Here is a 21,215-nt window from a genome sequence, read left to right as displayed (position 1 = left end):
AGAATGGGATCAAAAATGGGGGTGGGAAGTGCACGGGACTATGGTGATGGCACACGGGCGACTCGGTGATGGGAAACCCATGGAGATTACAATTGAGATGGGGGAAAAAATGTACAAAATGATGTAAAAATAAACTATTATATATAAGATATATATATAAGATATATACGTATATATATAAGATATATATAAGACTATATATATACATATATACATATATATATATACATATATATATATACATATATATATAAAAGATTTCCACCCAGAAAGGAAGAGCCAGGTAAGGAGCCAGTTTCCCCTGGCTTTCCTGGCACTGAATATGTCCTGCCTCCTTCACACCCCCCAATCCCACCCGGAGACTGGCAACACTGGGCATATAGAGAAGTCTAAGACCTGAAAAAAAAAGGAGCTACCAAAAGCAGCTACATGTGGGAGCCACCAAGATTCGCAGGGACCTGCTCTATAGACAAAGCCAGGAGACTTTGCCATTGAAGGAACTAAGAGTCACACAGTCTCTCTGAAGCATCTACAGAATCTAACAGCTTTTGCCCACACTTATTCACTTTCACTAATACTAGCAGCCTGAGCCTTCCCAGCTCCTCCCTTCCTGCCCTCACCAAAGCCTGGGAGCCACACCGGGAGCCAGTCAGGCCTCTGCAGCTGTGTGACAAAGGTCACCTTACTCATTGTTTTCTATTCCTTTCTTCCTCTCTTGTTACTTTCTCTCTTGAATCTTTTTGCTTTGTGGTTACCATGAAGCTTAAAAAAGGCAGCTTAAACATATAACAGTCTATTTTACTCTGATAACAATGTAACTTTGATCTCATAAAAACTCTCCCTTTAGACAAATTCCTGATGGTGTCACTTATGTGAGGATCAAAGGGTGAGATAAAAACAAACCATTAACAAACCCTAGAAATCTGACTATAGAATTGTAGCTTCCAGAGGGGAAGGGGAAAAGCAAAGAGAGGAAAGGAAAACGTAAGGGGGGGCCATGGGGCACAATGGATGATGGTGGAGGACTATGAGTGCTTTAGCAGTGGGTGTGATGTGGTAAAATACACCTGAAGGGTGTGATTCAATACCTCAAAATTATATTCAATGTTCTCCATTTTATTTTTTAATAAACACATTTGCACACTAATAGACTCTAATAAACATGACTGAACTAAGGGGGAAAAAACCCTTCCTTTGTACTTTCCCTAAAGTTCTTGATGTCATAATTTATAACTTTCTATGTTGCACATGCATTACTATTGTGTATACATTAATAAACTAGTGTAACTAAAGTATCATTTTATTCATTGACCTTTACAGAAGAACTAAGTAATTACCATATCACCATATTACAGTATTAGAGTATTCTAAATAAGGTAGAAAGTGTGATGCTTCCAGAAAACAACCCTATTCATAATAGCATCAAAACCAATAAAATACTTAGGGGTAAATTTAACCAAGGAAATGAAATATTCATGCACAAAAAACTACAAGGCTTTGATAAAGAAATTGAGGCAGACACAAACAATACTACTGGATAAGAACAGTAAACATTGGCCCTACCTGGTGGCACAATGGGTTAGGCATAGCACTGTGAGGCAATCTAGAGCCATTGCAGCATGAATTTGGTTCCCAGCCAGGGAGGTGACCCACATAGTATGACAGACCTCTCCTGTCTTGCCCACTGCTCCTCTCAGCAGTGTGTTTTGGTGGATCTGCTTGTTCTGTTCCCCACTCTCTCTGGTGAGTCCTATCACCCTTCACAACTCTGGCCTGTTCTCTGTTCTTGTGTGCATAAATGGATAAATCTTTAAAAAAAAAAAAAAGAAAGAAAAGAAAAGAAGAATAAATATTGACAAAATGTCCACACTACACAAAGCTATCTATAGACTCAATTCAATCCCTAACAAAATTCCAATAACCATTTCCACAGAAACAGAAAGAACAACCCTAAAATTCACATGGAACAACAAGAGAATTCCAAATAGCCAAAGTAATCCATTAAAGAACAAAGCTGGAAGTATCACCTTCCCAGTTTCAAATTAGCATCAAAACTATCATAATCAAAACAGTATGGTGCTGGCAGAAAAGCAGACACATACACCAATGGAACCAAACTGAGAACCCAGAAATAAACCTTCACATACATATATACATATTTGTATACTTTTGGTTTTTTTTGTTTTTTTATGACATTTGACATGAATGAAAGTGGACCCTATCTTATTTATACCAGTCACAAAAAGTCAAAATGGACTAAATAATTAGCCATAAGAAATGAAATCACAAAACCTAAAAGAAAACAAAGGGTGAAATCGCCTTTACATAAATCTTTGTAGTGATTTGTTGGATCCAACATCAAAAGCACAAGCAACAAAAGCAAAAATTAACAGGACTACACTAAACTAGAAAGCTTCTACACAAAAAAGATATAGTAAAATGAAAGCCAATCTAGAAAATGGGACAAAACATTTGCAAATCTGACATCTAATAAGGGGAAAATACCAAATACACACATTTATTTATGTATGTGTTTACACATACATACATATATATGTTATATACATATGCAGGCATACATACACATACACACGTTTATGTATATATGGGTCTGTTTGTATATGTCTGTAAAACTCATAGAACTGGATAGAAAACAAACCACTTAAAAATGGTCAGAGACCAGGAGGGAAAAATAATAATAACAATGAACAACTATATACCAGAAACATTTTATAGGAGTGGAATGGGGAATGGGATAAAAAATGGGGTGGGGGGAAGTGCACTGGACTGTGGTGATGGCACACGTGGTGATCTGGTGATTGGAAGCCCATGGGGATTACAACTGAGATAGGTAAAGGCACAAAATTATATAAAAATAAACTATTATATTAAATAACAAAAAATGGTCAGAGGACTTGAACAGATACTTTTTTTAAGACATACAAATAGCTAACAGATACATGAAAAGGTGTTCAACATCAATAATCATTAGGGCAATGTAAATCAAAACCCCAATAAGATAGTCCCTTCCATTTGTTAGTATGGTTATCATTTAAAAGACCAAGGTAATATAAGGATATGGAGAAAACACTAGATTTCAAAATCACTAGAGAAAAACAAGTTATAAAAAGGAAAGAAGAGGAGACTGAAACATGGACACACACAGAGAGGCCATGTGAGAAAACAGGGAGAAGATACCTGCTACAAGCCAAGGAGAGAAACTTGGAGAAATCAACCCAGCTGACACTTTGAACTTGGAATTTCCAGCGTTCAGAATGTTGAGAAATATGCTTATATTATTTAATCCACTCAGTCCATAATGTTTTGTTATGACAGCCTAAAAGATTAATAGCACACCCAAATGAATACTTCCTCCTCTTAGCCGTGGTTTCCTCACCTGTAAAATGCACATAACCTTAAAACCCACCTCACAGAACCATTGTAACGATGTCTATAAACTTTAACAAAACCATACACAAATGGAAGTAGTGATTATTTAAGACAGTAAAGACAGCTTTAACTCAGAATCTCAGAAAACAGTTTTCAGTTTGAAGTATCAATTTGCCATTTAAAAAAAAAAAAACCTCCACAATTTAAGAACTGCTGTCAGTCATGAACCCTGATGGAGCATAATGGTAAGTTTGCAGTCATTTTTACACAAGTTCTTTAAAATAAAATATCATCTGATCTGATTTCCAAATTACAGGGTTTGTTCCTAAGCAACAAGTGAAGGCTTTAAGAAAAGCAGAGAGAATCCCGGCTTTGGAAAGGGCACAGTGCCAGGTGAGGGCAAGTGGTAGTCACGTGTGCCTGTCTCCACTGTGTCCTTCTCCTCTTCTTTGGGGAAGCAGTGGGCCCCCAAGCAGGACTCTTGCCCATGTTAGTAGCTGAGCCCCAACTGGAAGGTCATCCAGCTCCTCCAAATCGCTGGGGCCACATGGAAGCCCTGCCCCATGCCTACACGGCCCTCCAGCTCCCAGTCACTGCTCATGTGCATCCTCCTCAAGGCCAGGGTCACAAGTAGACTTTTGTGTTTCAGAGCCTATGTTCCACACCCCCAACAGTCTCCCAAACCAAGCTGGGAGGCCTCTGGTTATCTTGTGTCACCCTCCCACCAAGACATCTCCCCAGGCCTGAGAGTGACCCAGCAGAGGTTCCTCTCAGCAATTGCCTATTCCATCCCTGCAGGCCCAGACTCATCTTTTCAGTTCTCTTCCTTCAAGATTCAGCTCATAGCACATGAAACCACAGGATCCCACTGGGACTCATTGCTACAAAAACCGGTAGTGGCCTCTTATCAGTTTAAAAATTAAATGAATCTGGGTTAGTTTCTCTGCATCTAATGGATACACTCCATTTTGCTGCCCTGTCATATATTCCAATGTGTTCATTTACCATCATCTAAAAATGACTGCCTGGATGAATTTTCTCGAAAAAACTGAGATATCATTTTTGGCTACATGGTACATTTGGATTCATTCCTTGTTGCCACACCCTAAGCCTGAAGTTGGAAGAATTTCTCCATCCAAACAATCAATGCAGCTCTTCTGCCTGCCCACACTCCACCTTCAGCAGTCTCTCACACACACAGTTCAAGGTCACATGCAAGTTCACCAAAGTGATGAAATGCAAGGTGCCCCCCTTGACCTTCTCTTTTCACCTTTTCTTCATTCTCTCTTTAGCAAAAGAAAATAAAATAAGGCCAGAACTCTAATAGAATGTGGCAAATAATGTGTCTATTTCTCAAAGTCTAAATCTCCTATGTAAAAAAGCATCAACAAATTTTGGGCAAATAAAATCAATTTGCAACAGCAGAACCAACAGCTCAAAGAAACCTGCTGGGAAAAAATTTACCCTAAGGCCTAGAGTCCTCCATCAGCAGGAATCAGCTGGAAGAGCTATCTAGGAGCTCCAGTCCTGACCCCCTGGAGCAAGCCACAGCCTTGCCCAGACAGGCCTGTCCTCCAGAAAAACCCCTTTATCTCCTAAATCATTGTCATTCCCACACACAAATTGCTTAGTACAGAAAAGCATTGTAAGATATACAATATGTATGCATGTTGCCTGTCTGGAAAATAACCTATGCACATACACACACACACACGGATGCCCACTTACATGAATTCTTTGTTTCTGTTATGTCTATAATGTAGCTTCTCTTTTTCTGGCAACCCCATATTTCCTACCCCCGACCTTTCTCAACATGTTATGAACCAAACCCTATGGTGGGGGAGGGGGGTTGTCAATAAAGCAGCTAACTGGACCCTTTTCCCATCAGTCTCTTCTTCCAAGTTAATCCTCATTTTTTACTTTTAAGAATAAATCTTTTCCCCTCTATATAGTGATGATCATTGTCTCTTAGTCTTCACCTGACTAAGAGAGGACTTACTAAATTGTCAGGCTTGAGATGTTAGAGACAATACTGGATGTACATTCGATGCAGGAGCTTTGTGCAACGTTTTTCATACCATATACAGCTTGAAAACCAAAATGTAGACATTTAGGAACAAGAATGTGTATGAGGGTGCTGCATTTTGGGAAGCTCAGTCTGGCAGCTTCTATAAAATGCATTAAATGAAGGGGAAGCATCAGGTCTTGGGGGTTATGAAAGGAGCAAGGGACACTTACCCTAATCCAAATGTGAGACCACTGGAGGAGAAAGGAATGGAAAAGAGAAGCAATAGATATGCCAGGTATGGAGAATAGGGGCTGACAATGCCCCTCTTGCATCAGGTCTCACTGAAGCAGAGATAGGAGGGAAATCAAACCATGACTTGAGTGAGGGAGGAACAACAGGAAAGGGAGAATGGCAACGCAGGCTCTAAATTCTACAGATCAGCTGGGATCCGACAGCATGGACCCTGCCATGGGGTGACCCTACCTGGAAACAGAATGCCATTTTCGTATTGTTGGTAGTGGCCAGACCACACACACAGCAAGTGGGGCATGGTGCCAGGACCCAGTTAAAGGGCTGACAAGGTACCAGCAGTGTGTACAATATGTCTCTGGAACAACCCAGGCCTTCCAGCTCACCCACAGGTCCAGGGACAAGGCAAAATGCACTCCCCAGGGAGGTGGACATAGCAGGCTGGAGAAGATACTGCTACTTCTAAGGGCTGATGGCTCTGTTTTTTTGTTGGTTGGTTGGTTAGTTGGGATTTTTTGGTGTTTCTTTTTTTTTTTTTACACTAGAAAACATTAAAAGAAATCCAAGGTGGGATGGGGGAAAGAAAGAGGGTAACCAATGTGATGTTTTCAGCATGACTGGCTGGAAGATAAAGATATCATCATTTGAAGTCTTTTTTCTGTTTCTCACAGAAGCTATACCGGTCCAACTAAGGCCTTTTTCCAGGGACCCAGTCCCAGGAACATAAATTCACTCTTCCTGTTCAAAAATTCTGTATAAGATTTACTTATTTATTTATTTAGGCATATAAAACTGGGGTACAGGCCATTTTATGCATACAAAACTGGGGTATAGGCCAGAGGTGCAGGGGGTGAGAGGGGTCACCAGAGACAGAGTGGGGAGCAGAACAGGAAGATCAATGAAGTACACCGCTGAGGGGAGCAGTGGATGAGACAGGAGAGGTCTGATGTGCCATGTGGATCACCTCTGGGGTGGGGATCCAGCTTGCACTGAAGTGACTGCAGCTGGCTTACAGTGCTGTGTCCTAACCCATTGCACCACCAGGGAGGGCCACCAGTCTAAAATTTATCAAAAGTCCTCAAATAAAAGTCTGGCCAGTCCCACTACTTCCCATTATAAAAATTATAATACATAATTTTCAACTTCTTTACTTCTGCATAGAAATGTCCAGACTTGCAATCTCATCTTTGAACAAAGGTGAGCTATGTGATGACATCTGCACAAGTGTTTGCCTAAGAGAAAATGCCTAAAGAATTTCTAAAGGATCATTCAAATAAAATACCAGACATAGGAAGTCTTTCACCTGGGTGCTTTTCTAATCTTCCTACCAAGGCCAGTAAAGTCTTGTCCACCATTCACCCACATATCCAAGTTCACCTCTTTAATCTGAAATTGGTCAGGTGTGCAATAAAAAGGCAGGGCAGGTTATTTCAGGTTACTGAAGGCCAAGTGTGCAGCCTGGCATAGGAAGACAGCTCTAATCTTTCTCCCTGGTGGGGAAAGATCACATGAATATAGTGAATAACTGGTTTCCATCTATATTGGAAATAAATGTGGTTTTGCAGACATTAGGCTCTCTGGCAGTCTAACTTCATCACCCACTTATAAAACTGGTTTAAATTCACCAGAATTTGGTAGTCAGCAAGAGCACCCAACCCATCTTCATCTATCTAATCTTTGTGGGTTTTCACTAAAATTATTTATTACCACTTACTATTATAAAATATCTCTATCTCCTGGACAAATTCTACTTTTATAACCTTTGGTTTCCATTTTTTATTGTAAATTTTTCATGTCCTTCTTGAAGATCTAACTTATGAGAGTTATGATTAATCATAACACACAGGAGTCAAGACAATGAAATCATTCAGAAGTCAGGTGGCACTGGCCTTTTTCTCTGCCTGATGTCAATGGAGTCTGTTTTTCTCTTCATTCCTCCCTTAACTAAGCTTCCTCAACTTGCTGGAAAGAGTTAAATAAAAATGAATAAATCCAAGCTCCCCATCTCACCTACAACTGAACCAGGTGCCCTTTTGTATCAATCTCTGTACTGCAGCCCTTCCTCAGACACCCCACGGACAGCTCATGGACACACACCTTTGCTGACATGCTGGGGTCCCAGACATAACCTGTTAGCCTTTCTCTGAGTGCTTTCTTCTGTTACTTAATGAAAACTTTGGCTGATAAGTCTGTAGAAAACTGCTTTCAGAAGGATTCCCAAAGGGTATAGACAGCCAGGCTGAGAACTTAACAGGGTGGGGGCTGAGGAGCCCAGCCTAGCCCTGGGGCAGCTCATCACCATCCAGCTGTGTGCTCCCAGCCTCAGGCTGACACCTCGGTTGCTAAGGCAACTGGACCAGTACTTCAGGCCATCTCTCAAGTGGCTTCTGTCCTGACTTATTGGGGTCTGAGACGTCTGGAAGTTGGGAAAGTCTGTAATAATCCAGAAGAAAGAAAATGTTCAGAGCACTCACTTCCCTTTCCTGAAATTGACACTAAAGCTTCTCCCTCTAAGAGCTTTCCAGACAGTCCCCTAACTCTCCCTGGTGATTCTCTTCCATGAATCTTCCACATGTTCATACTTCCAGGTACTTAAGTCATTTAAGTGTCCCCAGTGACTGTGTAAGCTCTGATTCATCACACCCTGCCCTCTTCCTAAGCTCATTTAACTGTGAAAATAACTATTTTTCCAGCTGTTTCACCATTGCTAGTTAGCTCTCCCATTATAAGTTTAATGAATTTTAATATTCAATACATAGAGAAAAACTGAGAGAAAGAATAAAATAAAGTGAATTTAATGAGAGATGCAAACAACACAAGAGACCCTCAGGAAAACAAACCACAATGGCTGCCGTTTATCATTGACTCTGTGCTAGGGATATCATACCATGGGACTTTTTGCTTTTAATTGGGCCCATACCCCAAACAAGGCAAACCAGGCCAGTCGCACCTACGGCTTTGTCTTCCATAAGCAATCATTTTACCAGCTCCACAGTCAGCCCAAATCTCACCCGTGCTCCAGCCCCAGCACCAACGGTCTTTTCCACTCAGACACCCATACTCTCTTCAACACGGCAACCATCTCTCCCCCAGCTGCTCCTTTACATTATATTTCCCACTTCATCTACACACAGAATAATCCAAGTGATGGTTGGATTCATCCTCATTCTTCCCTCACTCCCTCCCACAAGCAGTCTCCACGACTTACAGATCCTAACCCTAGCTCATCATCCTTCACTCCATGGCCTTCATGCCATGTATTTGATAGAGTGAGTCTTTGAACAGTTCTCTTAACTTCTCTCTCTCTCTTTTTACCTCTCTCTCTCTGTCTCTGTCTCTCTGTCTCTTTCTCATCTTTTTTTAACTACCTGGACAAAACTTGAGGGCATTGCGCTAAATGAAATAAATCTGACACACAAAAAAACAAATGCTGTGTGGTCTCACTTATATGTGAAATCTAAAAAAATAAACACTGGGCCTAAAAAAATAGACACTGCCAGGAAGGATGTACAGGAATAAGGGGTGGGCAAAGTGGGTGAAGGCACAAACTCTCAGTTTTAAAATAAATAAATCATGAGGATGCAAGGTACAGAATGGTGACTAGTCAACAATACTGCAATACATTATTGTATATTTAAAAGTGCTAAGCAAATAGATCTTAGATGTGTTCATCACAAGAGTGATGAGTAACTGTGAAATGATAATTGGCAACTATTATTATGGTAATCATTTCACAATATGTGCAAGTATTAAATCATTACATGGGATATCTGAAACTAATGTGCCATGTCGATTTTATCTCAAAAACATAAATAGGAGTCACCAGGAAGTGGATAAAACCATTTGACCCTCTGCAACAGTGGCCCTTCTCCACCCCAGAGAGCCAAGGACCATGGATGGTGAGGCTGGGAGATTTGGGGGTGACCAAGTCTTTGTCAGGACCTCCTGAGGGTCCCTAGCATAGATGGGACCTCCAGGGAGCCATGCTGGAGTTGGAACGAGGGATCTCACAGAGAGAAATTGTGTGAGGAGTGGTGTCTCTCAGCACCTCCTCCCCCCAAATGGGAAGTGAACTGACAAGAACTGGCTTTGAGAAGCCCTCACCCTCCTCTAGCCTAACCTTCCACCAGTAGTCATTTCTGTCCCAGTGAACAACAGCCATCCATTGCCTTGAACCAAAGTTCAAGCACAAACAAATTACCACAAATGCTAGCAAAGCAGCTTTCTGAGACAGAACCTCAGAGAACCTAACAGCACCAAACAATACAAGCTCTGTTGTTTGGGAAAGCAAAGGGACACCTATTTTCCCAAAGGCTTCTAAAATTTCCTCCTTAGAAAGAAACACAAAAAGCCCCTCTGTGCAGCTACTGTCAAAAGCAATACGCTTGCCTTTTGAAATATTTTCAGTTGTTGGATTCATGAACACAATACTTTTTTTCCACCATCAGCAAAGCTTTGCAGTCCTAGAGCTGACAAGCTAAGCAGGAGGCTCAGCTGTGGTCTCTGAATTGGAGAACAGCTCTTTCCAAAGTCTAGACCACACTCGTGTGGCCACAGCATTGAACAGCAACTCAGAATCAAAGTGGTAGACTCTAGCGAGCGTCAAAAGTGGGGAAACTTAGCTCTATAGTCAGGTCTCAGGCTAATTGCCAGGAGAGTGGAAAATAGTGCTGTTGGATTTAATATTTAAAGTCATGAGGACACCCACCCACAGATACAAGGGTCATTTTTATCGGCAGAAAGTAGGAAACACTACTTCGATGGCTCTTTCCACCACCCTTACCATGAGGCATCTTTGAACCCTGGGCTGTGGGTACTTTATTCTCAAGTCCAAGGAGAGAGTTCTCAGAGTGTTCCTAGACCCAGCTTCAGTACATCCTAGGAACTGGTTAGAAATGCAAATCCTGCCTCACCCCAGCCTACATCAGAATCTTAGGCTAAGGTTCTGGCATGGAGTCCTAAAAAGCCCATCAGAGGATTCTGACACTCCCTCGAGTGTCTGAGAACCTCTGCTAAGAGTTTGTTAGCACTAGACATGTTTATCACAGCTGGGCACTGAAACGAACCCAACAACCCAGGTCTTGAGCCTTCCAAGGACCTTCAGGAGGTAACCCAGGAAGTTTTAGAAGTGAGGGACAGCTTGCACTGGGTTCCCCAAGCAGCAGACCAGAAGACCATCATCAAGAGCTGTCAGGGCTTCTGGGAGGTGAATGCAAGACCGTATCTATCAGAGCATGGGGAGGAGCCAGCACAAGGGGTCAGCAGGCAGGCCAGTTCCCGGGCAGCTGCAGGGACAGTGCAAAGCATGCAGCAGAGAGACCCCACACAGGGCTTCCCCCATATTTAGGGGTAGTGCTTGGGTGTTGACCCCTGGGAATCCTGCCCTGCCCTACCCTGAGTGAGCCCCAAGTCTATGGCTAGAGGGCTCTCATCCAGGAAAGGAGTGGAGTTCATCTCACCTTCTGTGCCACGCAGCTTCCCCTGGCTGCCGAAGCAAAGCTCTGATAACTGCCTTCTGAGGTCCTAAGACTTTGTGGTTCCTTATTCAAATCTTTCTCAGTAATGAGGGTCTCCCAAGTCCCACCTTCAGAGATACCTCAGTGCCTCCAGGTTGAAAGCTATCTCCGCAGACGCACAGGGCAGCCCTGAAATCAAGTCACTGCTCAAGTCACATCTCTGCTGCCCCTGAGCAGGCGGCACCCACACAGTCTGTTGTGCCAGCTCTCATGGGGAGAAGCACCCTTCCCTGGGTGACTGAAACCCACGAGGAGCTAGACTGGAGCACTGGGAAGGAGGCACAAGAAATGCACTAAGAGGGAATGCAGCAGCAATTCAGGGAGGCAGGGGGTGCTGGGAGAAGAGATTCTCTGAACTTGACACTGAAGGATGGAGCAAACTTAGGCAGAAACGGGGGTGAGTGCTGTAGGCAGAGAAAGAGCACAGCAAAGGTGAAGCAGGAGAGCGGCCGTGGGCCACTGGTGACAGCAAGGACTCAGCAGGGAACAGTGGATCTTCACACACATTATTGTGGAGAGAATGAGAATGAGAATGAGAAGATAAATGTAGGCCCTGGAAAGCCTTATGAGCATGATATTTGGTGAGAGCCTGTTCTTGAATGACATGTTTGGATTACAAGTCCGAAAAACCAATATCCCTGCAAGGAGAGGAAGGAAAGATGGAACTGGAGATTGGGGGTTGCCACAAGCTGAGAGCTGCACTTCAGAGGACAGACATCTCTTCTGTATCACATGCCAGCATTAGGGACCAGGCACCCTAACTTTACAGACAAGGAAATTGAACCCTTAAAGAGTTAGGTCATTTGCATAAAGTCATACAGGTCTGTCTGGTTCCAAGTCTCCATGTCCTTTCAGCTCTATCCCTCTGGATGGTTTTAATGGCCCAGAGAAAGAGAGTAAAGGGAAAATGACTACCATGGCCCTCAGAGAAGCTGCCAGGGCCTGAGCTGCAGTGGAGAAGATACACCATGGGAGGAAGAGGCCCCAGACCACAGCCTGTGCTCTCCGTCAGGAGGGACGTCAGCGGGTCTGCACGGAGACAGAGCCTCTGGAGCAAGCGCTCTATGAACATCATATAATGGCCTTAGGATCTGAGGATGCACATGAAGAGGAAGTGAGATGTCTATTCCAAACTGTTTCTATCACTCGGCAGTAAAACCTAGAAGTCAGGAAGACGCTGCTTGGAACACAGGCAGTGCTGGTGGGGAGGAGCTCTAGGCACTAGAATCAGCACCTGGTCCCTCTATGACATTTTCTCCCTGGGAACACTCGTCTTCTGGTCTTGCCAGCTCTCTGTTGTCGGCACTAGGGCCACTCCACCCGTCTCATCCTTGTTCAGACCTAGACTCACAGCAGCTCATGCTGCTGCCCTCCCCGTCTCACCTGCTCACACAGAACATTCCTCCTGCAAAGGAAGGTCCTACTCCCTGGGAAGCTGGTCATGCTATAGAGGTGTAAAACAACACATCTTGGAAGTGTGGTCTTGAAACTCATTTTCAAAGGTCAGTAGAGAGCATGTCTAAGGACTTTGGAAAGTGCTTTGAGGGGCAACACCTTGGTAGGCCTCCTGGAGCCAGCCCTCAAGGTTCCTTTATTAGCAATTGGCCAACCACATTTATACAGAAATAAATTTAAAAGTGAGGCATTGCTGGCTTGAAGTACTCTCCTGCAGCCTTTGGGATGAGGCTGGTGAAGCATTCTTCAGTTTAAGCAGGTACTTAACTGGGCACCAATTATCTTGCTCATGAATCTACAATTTGGCCAGGGCTTGGCAGGGAAGGGTCACCGTTGCTCTAAGTCACGCTAGACAGGACAACCTCACCCAGGACTGGAGGGTCTATTTCTAAGGTACCCTCCCTCATAAGACTTTTGGCTGGCTGTTCCTCTCCATGAAGGTCTGTCCATGTGGCCTGGGCTACTCACCACATGGTGGCTGAGCCCCAAGGTCATGGTGCCAAAGGGCCTGACAGAAGCTGTATTTCAGCAAAGGCTGTATAGTAGAACTATGTAGTATACTATGTCTATACTCTGATAGTCCAGCGTTGTCTCACATGGTCATGTGGGTCTGCCTGAGTCAATGCTGACAAAGTTGCAAGGCAAGTTTGTTTTTTTTTTTTCCTAAGATTTATTTATGTGTGCATACAGAGCTGGTGTACAGGCCAGAGGTGCAGGGGCAGTGAGAGGATTCACCAGAGACAGAGAGGGGAGCTGAACAGGCAAAGACAGAGAGGGGAGCTGAACAGGCAGACTTACTAAGTACACTGCTGAAGAGAGCAGCAAGTGGTCAGGAGAGGTCTGCCATGGCTGGTCACCTCCAGGGCAGGCAGGGATCGAACTCATGGGGAAGTGGCTTTAGCTTCTTAGTGCTGTGCTTTAACCTGCTGCGCCACCAGGGAGGGCCAAGACAAGTTTTTAAGGAGCACATAGGACTGATTTCTGGAGGTCCATGTGGAAGAGAAGTATTTGTCAAGTCACTTCTGGAAAATATAACCTGCCACTCCTGATTGTGAGTGACTATGTGTGTGTGTGTGTCTTATTCAAGCTCCCCACTCCTTTCTTCTTTCTGGTCACACTGCTGAGAAGCCGGCGGGACAGAAGAAGCCTGCTGTGCTATGTGGGTCACCTCCCTGGCTGGAGATTGAATTGTACTGCGGTGGCTGCAGATTCACAGAGCTTTTTACCACTGCCTTATTGTTTCTTTCAGCTCACAGCCATACTTGAGCTCCGAGGCTTATGGACCTCAACCCTTCTGCCTTCCCAGAATCTCCCCAAAAGTCCAGTTCTCAAGTTACCTCCCAGAATCACTTGATCCCAAACTTGAATGACTCTTTTAAGATGGGGAGGGAAAGCAATACATATGTGGTTTTTGTGGCAATGCACGAGAGGTACAACCACCCAACCATCCCATACATGGTTTGGCTCCAAGTCACATAACCTCCCATGGCAAACAAACACTGTTAGACCTGGCAACATAGAACTATGACAATGGGAGAAAGCTCATGCCTGTATTTACAGACTTAAAGATCCCTAAGTCAGGCCTGCCTTTAGAGCTGCCAGAGGCTCAGCACATTTGACCAGATGCGCTTTTCCTCCCTGGATGGATTCCATGCAGCACATGGGGCCACTGTTCCACAGCTGCTTAAGCCAGGCTCATCTTCCAGAAGATACCCATGTGATTTTGAGACAAATCCCACCAATTTGTAAGCATGCCTGTCCCAAATTTAAAAGTCAGTTGTTGGAAGGATTGCTGGCAAATAAGGAAGTTGCTGTTAATGCAAATGTCAAAGCATACTAATATTTTCTGAATGTTTATTTTGTGCTCATTTCTGTGTTAACCACTTACCACATATTGCTTCATTCACTTCTCACATCTATCGGAGAAAGCAATTATTCTATCTCCCTTATATAGATGAGGCAGTTGAGACTCAGTAGGGTTAAGTCACTCTGCTAATGTACTAAGCTAACTAGTTAACTCAACTTTGAATAGTATAATAAATGAGGGGAACTTACCGGCTCTTCAAAATGGGACAGTCCAACTTTAGGGCTGATCTGGTTCCCAACATAGTCATCAAAGGTCTAATTTCTCTCCATCTCTCTTGTCTGTCTCAATGTCTAAGCCCCCCGCACCCCACAACCCTCCATGTGGCAAAATGGCTGCAGTTGTACTATTCATACACTTCCAGAAAGAGAAGAAAAGGCATTTTTCAAAAGATCCTTTAGGTTCAATTGTCCTAACTGAATTTACCATCATCCTTAAACTGTTCTAGGGTATGATATGCCCCTGATGACACTTAATCTCCCAAACATTTTTTTTAAAGAATTATTTATTTATGCAGACAAGACTGACAGGGAATGGAACTCCTGGTGTAGTGGCTGCTGATATATTCATAGTGGTACACTTTAACCCCGTGCACCAGGGAGGACCCTTAATCTCCCAAACTTAAGAGTACAAGGAGAGGAAAATAAAAGTCAGTATTGCTTGCAAGAGTAAAAGAGTGACTATTAGAGCGCACTCATCAACAACAGAATGCTGTGGAGCAATTACCTGAACCTTTCACTCAAATATTATTACATCTTTCCTGTGGGTCAGGCCCAATCTTTAACACTGGAGACACACACCTAAAACGTCCCTTCCCACCCTCCTCTATAGCTCTATAGCTACTGATTCTGCAGCCTCGCAGGGTTAAACTGTGTTGTCACAAAATCTAGGGGCTGGGATAATGTTCTTCTACCCAGCTTTGCTAGGTTTGAAGCATTTCTGTGACTCCAGGCTGCTTATTTGTCTCCCAACTTCCTTCTATAAACTAATACCAGTATCTTCCTCAACCCCAAAGTTACAAGAATGAAATAAAAAGGGTTTATATATGAGAAAACATAAAACAGCACGACATCCAATCCAGCAGACAAGCAACAGGTGAACTCTCATTTTCAATACACTGATGCTGCGATTTAGAATTTTACATATTAAGTCCTAATTTCAGTCTTGGTTTCACAGACATTTTAGTGAGTACTGTTCCACAGATGCTAGTTCACTCTCCATACTCAGCCTCCAACTTTCATAATCCAAATTTTTGACCCACCTAAGTGGGAGCCCATCCAAACTCTAAATTTGTCCTGAAATCTGACCAACCAGGGATACCCATGCCCACCTTTCTGAGAGTATGGATTACTTTAGGAATGTAACCAAAGGTCAACCAAGATGGCAGAAGTTCCATGTACACATACCTGAGAAGACAGCACCATCAACAAACTTCACATCCCCAAAGGTGCCCCACAGTTTTGAAAGAATCATTCCATCTCTCAGACAAACTGAGAATCTTGTGTCTGAAGGAGCCATTTTATTTTACTTACATTTTAGTTTCCCAAGTCCCAGTTTCCATTCTGAAGAGCATTTAAAAAAAAAATTCAATGAAAATGATAGGAGTTTAGAGGAGAAAACTTGGGATAAAAGTTTTTAGGTGAAAAACTGGGGGGTGAGGGGGAGTGTGGAGGGCGGACAGAAATGGTTATCATTTGTTACAGGAAGACAGCCCAAAACAAACCCAAAGCAATAAATTTCAAGAGTAATATACAATGGTACCTCTTGGTCTGGCAAAATATAACTTTTTACCCACCTGTGTCATCTCTTTTTACTTAACAATCTTGCCATGTGTGCAAAAAGTGACTGACGAATTCATTCTCAGAGGGACCCCACTTCCCCAGCACCAACAAAAACTGCTCAGGTTTCAGATGAGCTGAAATGCAGTTAGTTTCAGTACTATACGGCACGTTCTAAATCAGGCTTCCGTAAGAGTCTGTCAATTCACAGCACACAGGAATCTTAACCGCTATCGTTTCCATCTGGACGCATTTCTGTCACTTCCCATATCGACGCCTTCAAGCCCACGTCCTCACTTTCAGTTGTGTTTAACTAAAATTGCTTAACTAAAATTGGCTTCCCTTTATTTGTTCTTTGGGACGCCAATTCTAAGAGACTTACACTACAAAGGAGAGTCATCAGTTAATAGGGGTGAGGGAGGATGTAGAGTTAGACGCTCTGCCAGTTTCACCCACCAGTGGTGTTAACATGCCCCGATGTGACTGCGAGGCATTCGGAGTCCACCAGCCTTGTTGGATGAAAGCCATGGTTAAGTCAGCACCACCACCTCCTTTTTTGTGACTGTATCAAGTCGCGAAGTCTCACCAGGCTTTTAATTGGAATCACTCCCACCAGCGGACAAATGGTAAAGTGAGAAACAACCTAACTGAGGTGCTCAAGCTTTTCCCGTCCTCTACAGCTAAGTAGCCTCCACGCGGCCAGGAAGAGAAACGACCCACCCACACTCCCAGTGGCGGGATCTTGAAAATTTCATCCAATCAGGGATACCACCTAACCAGCTGGGCCGGAGTTTGTGACACGATTAAACCAATGAAAACTCGAGTAAGGATTTGCGTGGTCTTCTGGGAAACGGCCTCTCCCGGAAGTTGACGCTTCTTTTGAGCCACACTGGGGCGGGGCTACCCTACCAACTCCCTATCCCACTGGCTGGTACAATTGCCCGTCAAGGGGAGTTGGAATGGGCGGGGCCGAAGGAGCTTGAGTCTGCGCCCAGTCCTGCGGCCGCGCGCGGGAACCCACCGGAGGCACGGTGAAGTGCCGCGTCTCTGGGGCCCGGGCGACCCGGGCGGGGCCTACCGGGAGAAAGAGGCGGAAAGAAGGGCGCTCTTCCCCGCACATCCGGGGTCGAGCGGCAGGTGAACACAGCGTTTCAGCCAGGGCCGCCCCACGACCTTCAGGGGCCGGCCCACTGTAGAGCTGCGACCCGCGCTGGGGGCGCCGGGCTGGGGCCGGTCTCCGCCGGCGCTGACCTGGGAGGCCGCCCCAGCCGACCAGGGACGCTCGCGCTGATCCGTCGCGCCGCCCGGCTGACTGAGGTCGTCCACGCCCCCGCTAACCGGGGTTATCCCCACCGCTTTCACCTGACCCGGGGACGTCGCCCCGCTGACCGAGGTCGCCCGCGCCGACTGGAAACCCCCTCGCTGCCCGAGGCCCCGCCTGCTGAGGAGGGGACACCACCTCGCCTGCAGGTAGGTGACCGCCCCGCCGGGCAGCCTGAAGATCGCTGGAACCTCGGACTCGCGAGGCATCTCCCACCTGCCACTGCCACGCACCCCCCCACCTGCCTCAGGGATCACCTGGTTTTGTCCTCTCCCACGTGGCAGCGTTGCAGCTCCGCGTGAGACTGTGAACAGTGGAAAAGGCTTATCGGTAAATTCGACTCGCTGTGAGAAGAGTCCATGCCTTTGGAGGGGTCGGCGGGCGTCCGCGTTTCTGTGTGGCTGGCTGCCACTCGCCACCGCCTAGCGGCCTAGTGCACCTTCCGTGGGTCGGACGAACTTCACTGTGTAGACCTGAGCGCGAAAGCTGTTCTCCGCCCCACGTCATACTTGCTCCACTTCTTTAACCCACCTCAGTATTTTCTTTCGCTGATTTGCTAGAGCATGGCGGCCCCTTAACTCCGAAGGTAGCTCTTCAAGAGCTCCAGGGGTCTCCGTGGGCCTGGGGGCAGCTGGAGAGCCACGCAGCCAGCTCAGGCTGGCTGAGCCACGCAGCAGGGAGCCGGGTGAGGGGAGGGCGTACCCGAGGTGTCTATTAGTCGGTGAGGAAGGAGCAGCTTCAGGGAGGAGCCCCGTGTGTGTGTGTTGAGCAGGAATTGCGGCCAGCCAGAAATGCGGGGCCCCATTGTGGGTCCTAGCTCTTACTAGTAGTAGACTTGGTTTCCAGAGTGCAGAACTTAGAACAGAGCCAGAAAGATGACTGCATAGCCTTGACCACACTGTCATCCTGGTAAATGGGGACATGGGTTTATACATTCTAGTGTGACTTTGAACCAGCCCTCAGTTTCTCTTTTCTCCTTTGTGAAATTGTTAAAGCGCTCCTCTCTCAGTTCCTGGAGCTGTTGAATGAGGTGATGTGTGCAAAGCACCTAGCAAATACCAGCTCATTGGGTGTGTGTTGAGGCCTGACTACTGCCCATGAGAGTGGAAGGACCAGCTCCAGAGCCTGACACTGTTAACAGCTCCTCTTGAGGACCACACCCCCTCCAAGCTCTTTAACATGAATTAAAAAGTCACTGGTCTTTGAATTAAAAAAGCAATTCAGGCCCTCCCTGGTGGCACAGCAGGTTAAAGCACTGCACTAAGAAGCTTAAGGCCACTTCTACATGAGTTCGATCCCCCCTGCCCCGGCCCTGGCCCCAGAGGAGATCCACATGGTGCAGCAGACCTCTCCTGACCTGCCTCTCCTGACCCGCCCTCTGCTCCCCTCAGCAGTGTACTTCATCGATCTGCCTGTTCTGCTCCCCACTCTGTCTCTGGTGAATCCTCTCACCCTCCACATCTCTGGCCTGTACCCCGTTCCGTATAAATAAGTAAATCTTTAAAAAAAAAAAAAAAGATTCAGTATTTGCTCATAAATCTAAGCCTATCTACTGATGTTAGTAATGTCCTCAGTTGGCTTTAACAGCTGTACCCTGCACAAAGAAAATAATGTATCTTCATGCTTTTGGACTTTGTGTTGAAGGAAATGTAACATTTCAGCTGCATTGAGATTTTTATTTATTTTTGCTGATACCTTCCCAACCCCCAATTCAGAGCCTCCTTCAAAGCTTAGGCACCTCTCTTCTGAGCCCAGTCAGCTACCAAGTTGCTTCCTATAACTTGTGAAGATTGTTGCCCCCGTTTGGTCCTGTCCTTGTATGGTTGAGCCTCTTGCCCTCCCACTCCTTGTTGGGTGAGCTCACAATAGACTTCCCCAGTTGCTTACCAGTTGGTGACCTGTGCTGTCTGCTTGGTCTTTATTGGGTCACTGTCTTTACCCAGGATGAAACTTTCTCCACTTATCTAGAGCAGACGAACCTGTTCCAGGATGCCAGGAAAAAGTTCTTCCATAGACAGATGTACTACATATAATAAAATTAGGTTATACAATATACATATGATCAATATAAGTTACATAATAATTGTAGAAACAATTACCATTTTCTGAATACGTAGATGTCAGGGTTTTAATTAAGATTTTGTACATCATCATTTTTACATCATGACACAAGTGGTGATATTTCCATTTGAAATGAGCAAACTGAAGCTTAGAAGATTAGGTGGAATGCAAAACAAACTTCGGCATTCACATGATTCTTTAACCTTTCCAACCTACAGCTCCTGCTTCCTCAGGTGCAGGAAACCCTGGGCAGAGGCCTCCTTCAGCATAGCCGGAGATGGCATCAGTGGATTTCAAGACCTACGTGGATCAGGCCTGCAGAGCTGCTGAGGAGTTTGTCAATGTCTACTACACTACCATGGATAAGCGGCGGCGTCTCCTATCCCGCCTGTACATGGGCACAGCCACCTTGGTATGGAACGGAAATGCTGTTTCAGGACAAGAGTCCTTGAGTGAGTTCTTTGAATTGTTGCCTTCCAGTGAGTTCCAAATCAATGTGGTAGACTGCCAGCCTGTTCATGATGAAGCTACTCCAAGCCAGACCACAGTCCTGGTTGTAATCTGTGGAACAGTGAAATTTGAAGGTAACAAACAACGGGACTTCAATCAGAACTTCATCTTAACTGCCCAAGCCTCTCCTAGCAACACAGTGTGGAAGATAGCAAGTGACTGCTTCCGGTTTCAGGACTGGGCCAGCTAGAGGGTCAGGAAAGGCCTTTCCTTCAGTCCCAGCTCTGTAGGAATACACAGATCTCAAAATGTGAGAACATAAGTTCCTTTCTGTTGTTGCAAACCACCCTGCCCAGGCAGACCTCTGCTCAAGTTTGAAGAGCCTGTTTCTGAGCTTATATTTGTTTGTCATAGTTGCCTTTTCAAAGTAGTAAACTTTTCTATTTTTCTACTTACCTGGTAGAGAACCTGGTTCTGGAAATCTGACAAATAAAACTATAATACGAATATTGCTTCTTTTCCCTTGCTTGATGTGTTAGACTAAGTTTTGAAGAAAGAAGAAGAAGGTTAAAGGCAGGAAGCTTAGTATAAAAAGGAATCTACTGTGAGGTCCAGGGATGAACACCTGCTCCAGGCACTGGAGTACACGCAGCTTGTAAGAGCTGGGGTTCATAGCCCTGTGCACACTGAATCCCTTGGGGTATTTTTCCCAGTCCACACACCCCACACCAAGTCTCTAAATGGGAACACTGGGGAAGGAAGAGAACACCGATGGCCAATAGCATCATTTACTCCTAACACCTCTCCCCTCATCTAGATACTAAAATTTGATGTTTAGTGAGACAAAGTATCCACCTAAAAGACTTAACTTTCCAGCTTGGTGTATAGTATAGCTACATTTGATATATGACTAAGTCCTGGTAAATAAAGTAAAAGTGGAAAAGCTGAACTTGTGGGAATTTGCATCAGTAGACCCTTCCTCCTGCTCCCTGGAAAGCAGTTGTGATGGCTCTACTACAACTCTGGCTTTGGCTCAGAGTTGAGCCCTGAGGATGTCTCAGCCCTACCCAGAGGTAGGGTGGTGTTGAGCTGGAAGAAACCTAGGCCACCTGACTGTGAAGCC

General features: G+C 45.0%; 1 protein-coding gene across 2 annotated transcripts; it reads left to right on the top strand.

Annotated features, from left to right (window-relative positions):
• The first annotated feature begins 17,241 nt into the window (after nucleotides 1-17,241).
• Nucleotides 17,242-20,592, top strand: NXT1 (nuclear transport factor 2-like export factor 1). 2 transcript variants are annotated; one of them, XM_004687131.2, is made up of 2 exons: nucleotides 17,242-17,730; nucleotides 19,861-20,592. In XM_004687131.2, exon 2 carries the CDS (start codon nucleotides 19,920-19,922, stop codon nucleotides 20,340-20,342), a length of 423 nt encoding a protein of 140 aa, XP_004687188.1. In that variant the 5' UTR covers nucleotides 17,242-17,730; nucleotides 19,861-19,919; the 3' UTR covers nucleotides 20,343-20,592. The 2 variants fall into 2 exon arrangements, with proteins under 2 accessions (XP_004687188.1, XP_012583637.1); XM_012728183.1 differs by lacking the exon at nucleotides 17,242-17,730 and adding an exon at nucleotides 17,843-17,911.
• The last annotated feature ends 623 nt before the right edge of the window (nucleotides 20,593-21,215 follow it).

The sequence above is a fragment of the Condylura cristata genome, unplaced genomic scaffold (assembly GCF_000260355.1).
Source record: "Condylura cristata isolate star-nosed mole 26May11 unplaced genomic scaffold, ConCri1.0 scaffold00022, whole genome shotgun sequence".
NCBI classification, from domain to species: domain Eukaryota; kingdom Metazoa; phylum Chordata; class Mammalia; order Eulipotyphla; family Talpidae; genus Condylura; species Condylura cristata.
Note: the sequence above shows the minus strand (reverse complement) of the source record. Positions and strands in the feature narration are given on the sequence as shown.